Here is a 15,334-nt window from a genome sequence, read left to right as displayed (position 1 = left end):
TTTGGTGAGGTTTTTGTTTGGTTTTTCAGGGAGTTGTTTTATTTTTTTTTATTAAGAGCACTCTCCTATTTAAAGAGGAAAAGGACACACGTACAACATAACAAAAAAGAAATTGGTCTTGCATTTATGATGATACATGCCAGATTCTCAACTGGTGCAGAACAGAAGTACTTTCCTGCTTAGGGGATATAATTCCAGCCTATATCAGCTGAGGATCAGCTCTCCTCTTACAAATATAAAAATATATTCAGACACCTCAATTTAGACATTAAGAACGAGACCTGATTGAAGTCTCATATTTCAAAACAGTTTTTAACCTCTTCTTTCTATACTTTATCCAATATCTCCTTTTCTGATCAGAAGTAGCAGAAGATGTAAACATTGACAGAATCATAGAATTATTTGGGTTAGAAAAGACCTTGGATGCAGTTACTAGATCTGCTGTACCTTCCAGGCCTACTTACAGACCTTGATGTGTGCTTTATTAAAGCAGAGAGTGCTCTTATAGTATACTGATATGAAACTGTTTTAAGTCTCTAGGGAACATCTACGCATCTTTTCCATGATCCAGGCTCACATAGGTGTGCATAAGCCAACTCAGCTTGTCTACATGGCAGGGACAGAAGGGCACCATGCTCACATCCAGAGTGGCATTTCACTTTCATGTAGAATTTGGGTTTTAGGGTAATAATCCAAGTTTTAACTCTTCATCTGTGAGCCCTACTCCTGGAGAGTATTTTGGGAACACTTGTCTGTTCCGGCTGGCCTTCTGCTGAAAGCTGCTGTAGCTAAGTGCTTAGGGGGTGACACTTTCTCCACGGAAAACAAAGCATAAAATCACAAACTGAGCAGTGCTGAACACAGCTAAGTCAGCGAGCTAAGTCACTTAGGGAAGGAGCTCCAGCGGAACTCATGTGCTAAGCAGCTTAGGTGCCTTCGGAAAATCCCACACCTCTACATTTCATCCTCACGCAAAAAAGTAGAGCCATCAGCCATGTGCTTTTCATACAGGAAGAACAATGTCTATTAATGGCACTATCTAGGTAACAAAACCCATATTCATATGATGAAAAAAATCTTCAACTGCAATGTTTACTTTTTGTAATGTGGGATACTTCTTGTCACAACTCCATTTTAATTTTCATTGTGAACATTTTTATCGTGCTTTGGTTTTTATTAAATTTCAAGTTGAAACTACAATTATGGTCAGATGTGTGAAAATTGCACCTCACACTTCCACAGACATTTTCCCTTCTGACTTCCAGATCAAATCCTCTCAGCTGACAAGTGAAGCAATTCTCTCCCACACCTGCACTCCCTTGGATGCTCATGCTTTCTGTAAGCACTTTCCACCAATACAGCCTCCTGCATACTCCCCAGTTTACCTGGAGAAGCTTACTAGCTTATCCTTTCCTATTCTTGGAAATGCCAAGGCAACTCTGTACCCTAAGTCCAACTTAATGCTCATAAAACAGAAACTTCTAATGAAGTGAGGTTGACCCTGCAGGAGAAATACACAGGAAGAGTCAGGAAGCTCATGCAGGATTTCTTCCTGCAGCTACACTTCAGCCACTGTGTTTCAGCAGCCACACGTTCGCTAACAACTCAAAGAAGTTCATCTGTAATGCTGTCACTTGTAACCAGTTCAATTATCTCTGCTCATTCAACAATGAAAAACACAGCCCCTTATAAATGGCCTGAACACATGAGTTGAACATTCTAGGAGATAAAAAGCGCAGCAAGTTAAGATCTTACTCAGGAGTCCTACACAGATGAGTAAGTGGGCAGACTGCAGCCCCTTGGTGCACAGGGACTAAAACCACATCTGATCCTGATCATGGGAGCTCCAACGTGACTACCAGAGTGCAGTTATGTGGTGCATATTTCTCTGCAACATATCAAGCAACTGTATCAAGTAGACTTGATAAAGACAAGATACTATCACTGAACGAGGCAAGAGAAATGGAATCTCTCTTGACCACCTTCTGCTCTAGGGTGGCTGCTGCGGCTGCCACGAATTAGGACTCTACAGCAAGAAGTAACTGAATCAAAAATGCAGTTCAGACATTTTTGAAAGATGAACAAGTTTGACCTCCACCAGCATATGGCATTTATTAGATGAAGAAATGGGTATGAACTGCAAAGCAGGCTTCCAAGAGCCCACAGTTATCCTTTCTGATCCTTGGAATTTCACAGCCACTTTGGGGCCTAGAGCGTCAAAACAATCTGCCAGTGGAGCCTGGATACACCCAAGGAGACATTCAGAGGGAAATGTGATAGCATCAGCAGAGGAGCTCAGTTACACAAAAGGAGAGGTGTGGCTGAACCACAACTTTTCTGATTCACATCAAGGCTTTCCCAAAGTGGAGAGCTGCACTATCTGAGGAGGATGGTACAGACCCAGAGCCACCAGGAACACACGGTTATTTTCACTACCTGCTTCACTGGGACGGTAGTGACAAAGGAAGGAAGAACTGGGAAGAGAAGCCAAGGTGGGCTCACCAGAGTGCGTCCTGAGGTGTCCTGTGAGGGCGTCCCTCCGCCGGCAGGCGTAGCTGCAGAAGGGACATTTGAACGGTTTCTCCCCAGAGTGCAACTTGATGTGCCTCAGCAGGTTCCCCTTCTGGGTAAAAGAAGCTCCACATTGGTTACAGTGGAAGGGGCGTTCACCTGGAAGGGAAGGGGAAGGGAGAGAGCTGTCAAGACACATCAGAGGATGCACAGAGGCCATTATCCTGCTCTTTGTAGTAGTGCCTTCTTACATGGGTACAGTCCCCACTGCCACCATCACACGGCACTTGCTACAGTCAGAGGCCATTTCTTTTGCACAATGGGCAAAACCTCCAATAGGGATTTGAAGATCTTTATTTGAGGTGATCAGTGCAGGTTGATTTTCTTGAAAGTTCCTCACCTCAGAGGTTCTATCCTTTATAAAAGATGAGCTCTGCTGAAAATTTAGATCCGTAATTGTGATTTTGTAGTATTTATCTCTATGGGTTTGCACTTATTTTCAGTATAGGTCCAATCCATATGAGTATTTGGAACTGGTCATAACAATTGGACCTTAGCGAAGGTGTTAAGGTCTTTGCTTCAAAACAAAGCTCTTGCTTGCATTACACTTTAATTGAAAGTCCTTTCTAAAGGCTGTTTTGCACTGCTAGAGTGGCACGAAGGGAATCGATACAAGTGAGGATCAGGCCCTCAAGCTTTGGGCAGAAGCAAACATCGAGAAAAATCTTTCACCATTAAACTGTGAAACGAGCAAGTTTGCACTCTACATAAAACAAATTAAAAAGACTCAGTTGATGAAAAAATAACAGAAACTCTAGACCTTGCCCTCTCCCTTCACCCCATGTGTTTACACATGCGCACACACACACATCCAAAGCTTATTTTTATGTTAAATCTTCATGTTTGCTCTAGACAGTGGGGATTGGGCAGACAAAAAACACCTTTTTTTTTTTTTGGTAATTATTTTTTAGAGGAAAACCCCTGACAAACTCACACAGGTTTTGTGAAATATTATTAAAACTGTACTCTATGTCAACATTTGTTGAGGACACTCAGACTGTTCCAGCATTTTTGGGCAGCTCTAATCATCTGTTTATGTCCTGTTGAGCAAATCAATTGAATACAAGCATATACTTGTGCTGCCACTTGCCCAAGTGCTTTACTGCAGCTGGGCTTTAGAACACAGAATCACTGAATGGTTTGGGTTGGAAAAGACCTGAAAGATCATCTCATTCCAACCCCCTGCCATGGGCAGGAACACCTTCCTCTAGACCAGGTTGCTCTGGGCCCCATCCAAGCTGGTCTGGGACACTTCCAGGGATGGGGCAGCTGTAGCTTCTCTGAGCAACCTGTGCCAGGGGCTCACCACCATCACAGGGAAGGATTGTTTCCTCATATCTAATTTAAATCTATTCTCTTCCATTTAAAGCATGTTTACACCAAGCAGGGCCCCATTTCAACAAGGTCTTGAACATCAGATTTCAGATGTAAGCAACCTTGTCCACTTTTTCAGCGCATCACCTATTACAGAGCCTTGGTCGAATCCCGGTGGGACTTCTGAGGTTGAATTCGGTGGCCTGAAGCACAGATCTTGTGAAAAACAAACACATTCTGTGATCTTTCACATCTCTTCAAAGCCTTTCTCTATTGCTTTAAAATGATTACTCCCTTGCTGGACAAAATGCTTTCATCAAAGTAGTCCTTGTGTCTAATGTGAAGTCCAAAATATGTCTGGAGATTCAAATGGAAAGAGAGGAAGGAAAAGTGCTTTTACAGATGTCCACAAGCAATTCTTGCCTCAGTGGTTTAAATCACTGCCAAGTGGGCAGCAGAAGGTAGGTGTGACACATATGTGCCATACCTCTGCAACTTGACTTCACATGTGGGAGCTGGAAATCATATCTGAGACTACTGAAGAAGCACTCAAGAAGATACCAAGGTTCCTACAACCTCATCAAGAACATTACAGAGTAATGATAAAAAAAAATCACGGTATAAAGCTCTTCTTCCAATACACTGAACACAAACTCATTAGAATTGATAAAGAGTTTGTGGTTTCCCTTTCAAACTCCCACACTATACTTAAAGGATCTGATTAGCCATTATCTTCTTTTATATCACTTCAGAATGTCCATAACAGAGATATGTAAAGAGACTGCAGTAGAAAAATACATGGGTTTTTTCTTCTTTTCTGTTTTGCTTTCGCTGTCTGAGAAAATAGGCAAAGCCCTTTCCTTTGACACGTTTCTGAGTATTCTGGAATGATAGCTTTAGTTTCAGGATGACAACATGAAAGAAGGTAGCACGTTTCTTATCAAGTCTGAAGTCTTTTACTCCTGCTGTATGTAAAACTATGCAGTTACTGTGTTTTACCCGCTACATCACCCACTTATCTCTGGCATTTTGGAGGCCCCATATGAGTGCATATTACTCCTCAATAAACTGGCTGCTCAAGAGATGCTGAAAGCCTTCGGTCTGGAATTCAATAGTCACTGCAACACAGTTCAGTGGCCAAGATGACATGAAAACACTCACCACAAAATCACCCATAGTCTGCTCCTCTCTCACAAGAGACTCCAACAGCACATTTTACCTTAAATAACCTTTGTATCTATTTAAAGCCAGCATGAATTCATTTTTCCTACTGGCTTCATTCCGGGTAAATAGCTGCTTTGATCTGTTTGTTACACTTTTGTCCAATCATTCGATTCCAGCTCCTTGTTTAAGCTGTAGGCTTGTGGGATGCAATTTTGGTCACACCTTCGTGCTATTGATTAGCAGCTTTTGCATTTAGCACAGCTAATCTGAGAGGCCATTATCCAATAGAAGAGTGCACAAAGAGAAGCAAAGACTGAATAGCAAGAAGATTTTGTTGGTTTTCCAAGAACTGTGCTGTCTGATGCCCACTCCAGACACTAACAAACAAGCCTTCTTTATCACTTCAATGCCTTGAGAAGACTGCCTTCCAATTATTTCTCCTGCTGCCTTTTCCTGGTAACTTTGTAAGCTGTTCTTCAGTATTATTACTTCCTAGTTACAAAATAACAACCCTGATGTCCTTACTCACCTCCCTTACTCTTCTGTGAAAACTAAAGGGTTTTATAAGCTAAAATCAGTCATACTTCAAATTAAACATCCACTCACAAAAAGTCTCTAAGCACATTTTTTCTCTATGTGACAGTCCCTGACTGCGTTTAAAATGCTTTCCTGTCTTTGAGGGTGATGGTAGCAGGGACATACTAGAAAATATAGACCTATTAAAGGTGGCACACACGACTACAAGAGGGTAACGACGATTATAAGCACAGTGCATTTCCCACCATTTATAGCTATGTATTTACTGCTTGACTCTATGTACTTACACAGATTTATTAAAATAAGAACTCCACTGAAAGGTGACTAAGCGAGTTTTTTGCTTTGCAGCACTAGAAACTATGTGAGTGCAACATAACTGCAAAATATTTTTAGCCTCCTTTAAGTATTAAACATTTCTCTATTATTGAGCTAAACCAGGGCAGAAAAGCCTCCAACCTCAGTGATTAAAAAAAAAAAAAAAAAAAAAGAAAAAAAGAGAGAGGGGGGCAGGAAAAAAGACTTTCAGGGTGGCGAGAGGGGGAGGAACAGTTAACCAAACAAAAAAGATGTTTCTTTTCAACTGCAGATTTAGAATCTAAAGCCGGACAAAACCAGGAATGCCTTAAAAGCCTTGCTCTCCAACACAGGGAATTTAATTATCTAAAGTTACTTCAGGAATGGGCTAGGCAAGGTAAACCAGAGCTGCCAAGTATTACCTTTCCTAAAGGCTTTGCAAGAGGGGGTTGTGCCAGGGAGTATTTACATTAATAAATAAATACATCCATGGGGTTTTATAATTTTACAGTTAAACAAAATATTAATTAAAAGCTGTGATTTCAAATATTTACTTCCAAATTAAGGAAAACATTCCTGAAACTTCACAGTTCATTGTCTCCTCCAGGAAAAATAATAATGAATAATATTAATGAAATATTACTACTCTTGAGCTACACCAGTATCTAAAGTACATAGGTTAACTTGCTGTTGTGTAAACAAATTGTGAGATGAAAGGTGAATTGGACCCATGAAGTCAGGGCAAGCAAGACGTGGGCCTTTCATAGTATCTTAAATATATGGCATCTGGTGGGAGACTCCACAGCACAAGCTACGAGCCTGATAAGGCCTGAAACCAGGCAAATGAACTGTTAAATTCCTACTAATTGATTTCACATATGTCAAATGTTATTTCAAAAAGCAAACCAACTCCTTTTTCTGCTTAATTGGAAGCTTCCCTGCACAATAACTCCTTTCCCGCCTCGGCGCGGAAGTGCTGCGCAGAAGTTTCGGTATGAGTTACCCTTCTTCGAATCTCAGACCAGTGCAAAACACTGATATTTTCGGTGCAAAGCAGCAATGTTTTCTGTACCAAAACAGAAATTTGACTGAGGACACAGAGCCCATAGACCTGGCAACCAAGGAGACTTAGATTTTCATAACCCTTGACTGGCAACTTTTGTCCCTTTGAAATTAAACGGAGAGACTCACGAATTACTGCACTAGTTCTCATTATCATCAAGGCCTAGTTATTCCTAAAGCAGCAGTCCTACATAAAAACCAGGTCCAGTGGGACTTCAGTATCTGTCCTGGCTAAATGTATATCTGAGATCTCAGTCTTTTTTGTGCGGCACAGACTTTTGATATGCAAAGTGTAGCTTAGGTACTTCTCAAGCAGGATTTTTTCTTTCCAGTCTCTTAACGTAAAATTACAGTGCCTGTGCTGCCATCAGAAAGTATTTGCTCTTACTAATAATATTGATTTTCACCTTTCTGTAGCATGCTTTTTGTTAATATTTCACTTAAAACGAAACATTTCTCCTGATCCATCAGATGCTGCAACTGCTCTGATTCTGCTCTGTCCCAGGAGCACAAATGAAATATCAGCTGTGCTCCCAACACACTGACAGCAGCGAGTTCCAACCTGCCTTTACCCAAGTGAGACACAGAGCAGCAGACTTTGCCCCATTCCTGTCCTGTATTTGTTATTCCAGGGACCATAGCTAGCCTGCATACCTACTCACTGTTCTACCTGATTCACTTAACAGGCTGCACATCACTTTAAATCAGTGATTTTAGTAGGGTTTTTTTGTTGGGAAAAACCTGCTGCCAGATAGGGCAATTTATTATAAAAAAGTAGTGACAAAATCTCTCATGAAAAATTCCTGGGAAATCCTGGGTGATTTCCAAGTGTCCTCTGTGCAAATTTATGACCACATTCTTACAGCAGAAAAATCTTTTAAGTGAACTGGCAAAAATATCAGCAGAGTTCAGTTACTGAGTACTGCAAGCAAAGAGGGTCTTCTGCAGAGAGCGATTTCAAAAATCTCGGCTCCCCTTCCTTATGCTTAAGTAGAAAATGAGGCTTTTCAAAAGGTTAGATTTCAAAACCTAAGCAGAAAATATGACTTTCAGAAATTTAGCCCTACGATTTTTGATTCAGTGCCAAATCGATTCATGCTGCTACAGACAGGAAGCCTGCACGAGGTGACAAATTAGAAATTAAACCAAATAGAACCTTTCTGTGAACAAAATAAGAGAGGCAGACCAATGGAATTCACTGCAATGTGTTAATACGGCCATTTGTTTAAATTTGTTCCTGGTTAGCTGCTTTAGGCATACAAGTCTGTACTACGGAACAACACAGCTGGGTTTTTCCTCATTTACTAATTGTGTCCCACAAACTTGAACTCTGCATGAAAAAACAAATTGCATTCAGACTTCCAGGGTTGCATATGTTCAGTTATAACACTGCGGACGCTACGACAGAACTTGAAGATTTCCCTCATGGGCACATAATGTAACTCATTTAGCTGACTTAGGCACTAAAAGTGCATGTTGAGTCCAAGCAAAGATTTCAGACCCTCCTGCAGTTAACACCCCCAAAGAAAGCCTAAAAATAACCTACCAGCAGCCCAAGGTGAGGGTGGGGCAAGGCTGACATCCCTGCTGGCTTTGTGCCGTGCCAGGTATCCAGGGACCCGGCTTTACTCTGCCGCTTACCCGCTGCATCCACACACAGGAAATGTTTCACTTCTGCGTGTTTTTAAAACAATGAGGATGAGAAGTTGTCTATGTCTCATCCCTGGAAATGTTCAAGGCCAGGCTGGATGGGGCTTGGAGCAACCTGGTCTAGTGGAAGGTGTCCCTGCCCATGGCAGGGGGTTGGAACGAGATGAGCTTAATGTCCTTCCAACCCAAACCATTCCGTGATTCTGTGATCCCAGCCCTCCCCTAAAAATAAAAAGTATTTCAAAATCCAGCAGTGGGTTAGATAAAGGACTGAATACTACAGTGGAGAAAAAGAAGTATAAAGAAAGATCAAAATTCACAGCGCAGGGGAGAACACTGTGTGGACCTTGCAGATCACAGAGGCAGCAGCATAGCTGTACGAGCAAATGGTTTTTGCTTTACCAAAAATGAGCAGCAAGGAAATTTCAATTCTGGCCCACTAGCAGACAGCATAAAAAGGTGAGAAATCACTAAAATTCCTTTTTGTTACCTCAGAAAATTAGGATTATTGACCTTATCTTCTTCTGCCTTTCCATCTACATCCCTAAGCAAAAACCCTTGGAGTATCCAGTGGCAACACTATGTGACCAGCCACCTCCTGTAACATAAAACTCTGCTAAAGATGCTGCAACTTGGGGAATGTACTGTGGAATATGAAATTTGGACCAAAAAGAACATAGCATGGGAAAGGAGGAAAATAAACCAAATCTGACACGTGCTATTTGTCTGATACAAGGACATGGTATGTGAGGCAGGGGGTTACCCTGCTCACTAACACAGGGAGTGCATAATGCTTAATTCCCACACGGAGCATTTTATTTATTTTCTGTCAGTAATGATAAATAAATAGAGAGGTGTTCTCCTGATGCCCATGAAGATAATAAAAACTCTTCACCTCTATTATCAGTTTTTCAGAGAAATGTTGTGTTTGGCAGAAGCAGACGAGCAGTGCCACGGGCTTCATGACAGAAGTGCCGTGCACCAGAGCATCGCTTGCACCATGTGCACGAGGCAGGATAAATGGGAAATTCCCAGCTGGGTCTATATCACAGGAAGGGGCAACAGCACATGACGATCAGAGATGGGACACTGAGCTCTTCTACTCTGGTCTCATCCATGGCACAGATTATTTTCCCCACCCCTATGTCTGTTTGACTGAACTACCATAATGTGGCAGGGAAGACAACTGCTCTTCAAGAACAGATGAGCATTGGCTAGAGGAAAGTGTGTCCCTTTATGTGCACAGTGCAGCCAGAGCCATATGGCACAGCTTCTTGCCAAGCCTGGATCCCTGGTGCAAGGAAAGCCACACTCATCCCAGCACACACACAAATTACAGCCTCCGCTATGGACCACAGGATTTTGGGTGATTTACATAGAATGCTGACAGGTTTTCGGGGAAGGGAAAAGGACTTCAGTTTTTGCCAATGCAAACAACTGGCCAGACCATGCTTTGATTGTGTGCAAATAAAGAGGAGAGTAAGGCAGGACTCGGTTCCCAAAACATACTTAACTTGGCTTTGAGAGGCAAGGATGCACATGCCAGTTGCATTAGCTGATGAAGAATGTCATCCGTTTCCACTCACTGGGGACAACCTCCCTTCCCTCCACCGTTCTCCCTTGGGCTGCAAAACCAGCCTTCCCACAGGTCAGGGCTCATTCCAGAGCCAGGGCCAGCCCAGCTGCCGAGGAAGTGGCAATATATTTTAAAATACTGCACTTTAAAAGATATATACCAGTGTGTTAAAAATACTCCTTAAAATCAAGGATGTGGAAATCCAAGAAAACTTCTCCTTCTGTTGTGGACAGTGAAGCAGCAGTACGCATTAAAAAACAAACAAAGTGGAGGGAAAAAAAATCCCCTGCAAAATTTGCCAACCGGTTTACTGAGAGCAGAGCACTGAGCTGCACATTAAAAGAAATGCCATTCCTATATGCTTGAAATCATCTGTATAGAACAGTACATCCCATTCTGATGGGAAAAGAGTCAGAGCTCTACAAGGAACCAGCAGTAGCCCCAAGGAAAAAGCTACGAGTTATGCAATTCCTGCCCATGCACCCCCATACGGCCTCTCGCCCTCACGCAGATGAGATTTTGTTCCATTCACCTGGAATTTACATGTCTTCTTTACCATGAAAAGGGCAGCTTGTCACTAGCTATTCAGTATTTCAAAAAACGCAGACCATTTAATTAGGTACCTAAATCTAAATTTGGCAGGGCTAGTTTAGCTGCTGCAGTTCAAATACGTGGACTCTGATGCACCTACAATACATATGCTCCGATATGTGCAAGCGCCAGCGGAAACTTTTCGGGAGGTTGAAAGCTGGGGACTCAGCCTGTTATGTTCTCGTTTCCCTTTCCATTTCCTAGCAATAGCACGTCAAATTGTTAATTAAGGTTTTGGTTCTCTGGCTAATGCTTTTCCCCTCTCGTAACTCCTGTCTAAAATCAGGACTGCATCATAAATGGTATTGCCATGCTTTGCATTATACACTTATGTTAAGTTATTATCAATACAACTTATATACAGGGCATTAACTGTAGAATATATATTTATTAATTCTCTGTACAGAAATTCTATTGATTTCTTGCACATCAAGAGCAGCCTTGACTGCAATCTACCAGGTTTAAAAAGGAATTACTCAAAGTCTTTCTTTCTCTACCTTAACCCCCCCCTTTTTATATCTTTGCAGATGTCTCAGTCAGTGTGAGTCTCTGACCCCATTAAATAATAGCAGACAAAGATAAAAAGCAAAGCATCTTTCAGTTTGTCCAAAGAATATGAAGAACAAACACCCACTGAGGCTCCACCACAAAAACCTGTGCTTAAACTTAATAAGATTTAAGTGTGTATCTTAAGTTAAGCTTATATTGAAGCAGTTCAGGTGACTTACATGTGCTTAAATCTCATAAAAGTTAAGCACAAGCTTAAGTGCTTTTTTGAATCCAAGGCACTATCAGAGAGCATCGTCTTCTGGCACCACCTGTACTTCTGTTGGAGGTGACTGTCATTTCCACCTGAGGTCACTCCTCAGCAGAGGGGAGAGACTACCAGCCTCTTGGGCATCCCATTTTATCATATTAGCCATAACTCCCAAAAACTCCCTGAAGCTCAAGGTTTCATCTTTCAAGCCATAAAGACCACTCAATCAGCACATTGCAAAGGTTCCATCCACCTCTTGAACTCATACCCCCAAGTCTGGTCAGCTGTTTTGGTCTCCAAACAGTAGTAATACTAATGGTAATAAAAATACAAATGCTGGGAGAGAGCGAGCGTTGAAAGCTGCCCCCGGAATGGTATCTGGCTGGTGTGGGGGAGCCCAGGAGGGGTTCAGGTGAGGTTTCCCTGATGGAGTTGTCACACAATGAGCAGCAAGTCCACCCTGGCAACAGGACAGGTGAGTAATGAGTGCCCCCGGTGGGCTTTGCTAATCCCAGGCCCAGCCACCAAAGGAGGTGGGAGATCCCCAGGAAGCTGTTGGCCTTGCCCACTCGTGAGCACCTCCAAGGGAAGGTCATCTAAGACTCACCTTAAAGGCTCAAAAGTCTTGCACATGCACACACACATGCACACATACACACCCCTTCCATGCCACAGAATGACTCTCACCATCTTGCCCCCGGTCAAGAACGATAAGAAAAGCAATTTCCAGACTTTAGTGCTGCTTTTAAGAACAAAAGGCTGGAAATCAAAGTCAAGGAAGCACCATGCTTGCCAGAAACAGAACATCACCAGAATTTGGGGAGCAGGAAGAGAACAAAACCAATGAAGCCCATTTCCCACCCCCCAGCCTCCTGGAACCCCAAGAATGAAAAGGGAAGAAGAAGAGTTGTCAGGTAACATCAACATCAGACGCCACAGGCAGTCATCAGGTTTTCTTTCAGCTGCTTACCAGTGTGGCTCCTTTTATGTACCATTAGCACATTGGGCCCAATGCAAACCATGCCACAGACGTCACATTTCAGTTTACCATTCGGAAGCCGGATTCCTCCCTCGCTTGATAGCTCCTGGATCTTTCTGTTATCCACCATCTCGTTATTGTCGATGAAGGGCTCTTCCAGGCTGCTTCCTTCATCGTGAGCTCTGATCTCATCTTCATGACTCAGGGGCTTCCTGTCATATTCGTCATCACTTTGCATTTCTAGCTTTACTGAATTTGCTGAAATAAAAAAAAAAAAAAAATTAAAAACATGTTAAAATTAAAAACACTTTCTAAGTTTCCAATCACTAATATCATACCAAACTTTTTTACTGTTATCAGTATTAAATGAAAGCCTTGAAACTCAAACCAACATGAGAGCCTTGTGGTGGTGACAGCATCACAAGTTACAGCTGTTTATTTATTCAAGCCCTTATTTTTGTTAAAAAATTCCTCATTGCTATCCCTATTTTACAGCTTAGAAACTCAGGCATGGCGTGATCCAGAGACCTACCAAAAGTTGCAGAGATGCAGCAGGCTTAAGAACTGACCTCCTGCTTCTCAGCTTGAAACACAGGAGTTCCCTTCCTCTCAAGGAAGCGAAGCCACAGGAGCAAAGGACATAGCCACAGCTGCTCCCTCCAGGTCACTCCTGCCCAGTGCCCCAAGAGGCAGGTTCCCAAAGGCACAAGGTGAAGAAACAAGGCAGGATTGTTCAAAATGCAGGGACCCAGCAAAGTCAGGCCTGTGGGCTGTGCCAGTAATCTCCAAACCACCCTGCCTGCATGGACAGGTTCCCTGATGGAGGGGAGACCAGGCTCTGGATGAGCCTCCAGTGCTTTTTGCTCCCACCTTCTGATTCACGTCAATGGGACACTGCCAAGGCAAACAGGGCTGCAGCGAGACCTACACTGCTGGATTATTTATATGTGCAAGTGAAATGCGTGCAGCTGAAGATCTTTCACATCTGCCTGGTAAGATTGACGGGCTCGCTGCTGATTTCTGTGATCCTCAGGTGACAGGATAAACCTCCTCTAACCACCAAGAGCTTGTGGGATCAGCAAGTCTTTAAAGGAAATGAACATACCAGGCTTTTTCACAGAGGGGTGTCAGTGCAGGGGTGTTTTAATCACCAGACACCCCCATTTTGACGCCTCAATGGTTGGTCAAACCTGCCAAAAGGTCCATCTCAGAGTCACAGCCTCCATCCACAGTGTCAGCCAGAAGGCAAGCCCACGTGTTTGCTTCCCTAAGCCTTGATCCTGCTGAGGGGTTTAACAAGGAGGTGATTCAGCCTTCATATCTAAGCAGTCTTTGACCTCTGTACTAAGGCCATTAGCACGAGTGCCAGTGACAGCAGTGGACCTGGAGCACAAATGAGTGCCCTGGGCCTGGCTGGTGTCTCCAAACCCTGTCCAGGTGTGCTCCAGAGCAGCTGTCAGGGGGTTCTTGTCCAGGAACTCAATGTCAGAGTTATGATAAATGTGTCTAATCACTGTGAGGCATCACAGTTTCAAGCAGCCAGTCTGGAAATGTCAGAAGAAAAAACCCTACTACTTAGACTTCCTCCTTCATCCTCTCTCTTCCCCTTACCAGAAAACACAAGGTTCAGAGACTGATGTTGATGTTGCAACTCTAAATCACTGTTGTTACTCCCAGGCAAAGCATAATGAACAGGGTAAAGGCACCAGAGACCAAGCAACGGTAAGATGCTGCTTTTTAATCATAAAAAATTGTTGAAACATCTTCCACTATTCATCAAGGCACTAATGGGAGCTAAGGAATGAAAGTACTATTACGGCAAAGCCCATCCACAGCAAGGACACTGCTGGATCACATCACAGCAGACTTGTGTCAGCACAGGCACCGCCATCCAAACAGTCCGCAACAATGAAATATTTGAGTGCATCGTTTATAGGAGATAATTAATATTTTTGTCACCACAAAGATGCATTTATTGTTTTAAAAAAAGGAAAAAGCAGCCTAGACTGAGAGAACAACCATGACCTGGCCCCATTTGGCGGCCAGGGGCAGAAAGAGGTCAAGAGGAGCCTGTATCCATGGGGAGCACGAGGGGGCCTGTCCCACCATGGCAGCTGGAGAAGCGACAGGAAGCCATCCCATGCTGGTGGCGAGCCCAAGGTATGGTGGCTGGCACAGCAACAGCCTCCTGACCAGGAGGATCTACCTTTGGCGGAAGAGCTGAGCAGAAGGGAGGAAGAGCAGAGGGGAAGGAGCTCGGGCAGCTCTGTGGGCTGGCAGGGAGAAAGCCGAGGTCCTAGACCCACCTCCCCATGGAAAGCCCGTGCTGCTGATTTATGGAAAGCCCACTTTGAGAGCTAAGGAATGGCAGTTCTCTCCAATAATAGCAGCCTTTTGGGGTATTCAGCAAGTCTGAGAATGAAGCCCGGATAAATGGTTTGCTGGCTTCAGGAGCAGGACTTAATACACTCGGCCACACAAGTAGCTACAGCAGAGCCAGAAATAGTGCCCTGTGCTCCTCACCCAAAACCCCGGGTCACTGCCACAAGTTTGCACACTCTCCTGGCACAGGAATGCACAAAATAACCAAAACCCAGATACCAGTTGTGTATATTTATATGTACTCACAGGAGAGAGAGAAAGTCTTGGATCTTACGTGTCTTCTTACATATATAGAGTTCTGTCTCTATTTCTCTGACTTGGAATAATTAACACTTGACTGCAGTTAGTGCTGAGCACCACGACTTCCCATTCACAGCTGTGGACCTCTGCCTGCTCGGCACACATGAGAACAAGGCTGCAAGAGCCTTCAAACGGGAAGACCACTTACTTTATCTTG

At 43.3% G+C, this 15,334-nt stretch overlaps 1 protein-coding gene across 7 annotated transcripts in view; it reads right to left on the bottom strand.

Moving 5' to 3' along the window:
• Positions 1-15,334, bottom strand: part of IKZF2 (IKAROS family zinc finger 2) — a 109,583-nt gene that overhangs the window by 35,186 nt on the left and 59,063 nt on the right. For 4 of the 7 annotated variants that reach the window (XM_027735671.2, XM_027735670.2, XM_027735673.2 and 1 more), the window contains 2 exons: positions 12,487-12,753; positions 2,503-2,670 (listed from right to left, as the gene is read on the bottom strand). In XM_027735671.2, the coding sequence (XP_027591472.1) occupies positions 2,503-2,670; positions 12,487-12,753 (435 nt within the window). The remainder of the gene's footprint in view (positions 1-2,502; positions 2,671-12,486; positions 12,754-15,334) is intronic. The other 3 variants (XM_027735674.2, XM_027735675.2, XM_027735676.2) reach the window with 2 other exon arrangements.

Source organism: Pipra filicauda, unplaced genomic scaffold (genome assembly GCF_003945595.2).
Source record: "Pipra filicauda isolate LSUMZ 115617 unplaced genomic scaffold, ASM394559v2 scaffold21_size4447388_pilon, whole genome shotgun sequence".
NCBI classification, from domain to species: domain Eukaryota; kingdom Metazoa; phylum Chordata; class Aves; order Passeriformes; family Pipridae; genus Pipra; species Pipra filicauda.
The sequence above is the reverse complement of the archived record's forward strand: the minus strand, read 5'-3'. Positions and strand labels throughout refer to the sequence as shown.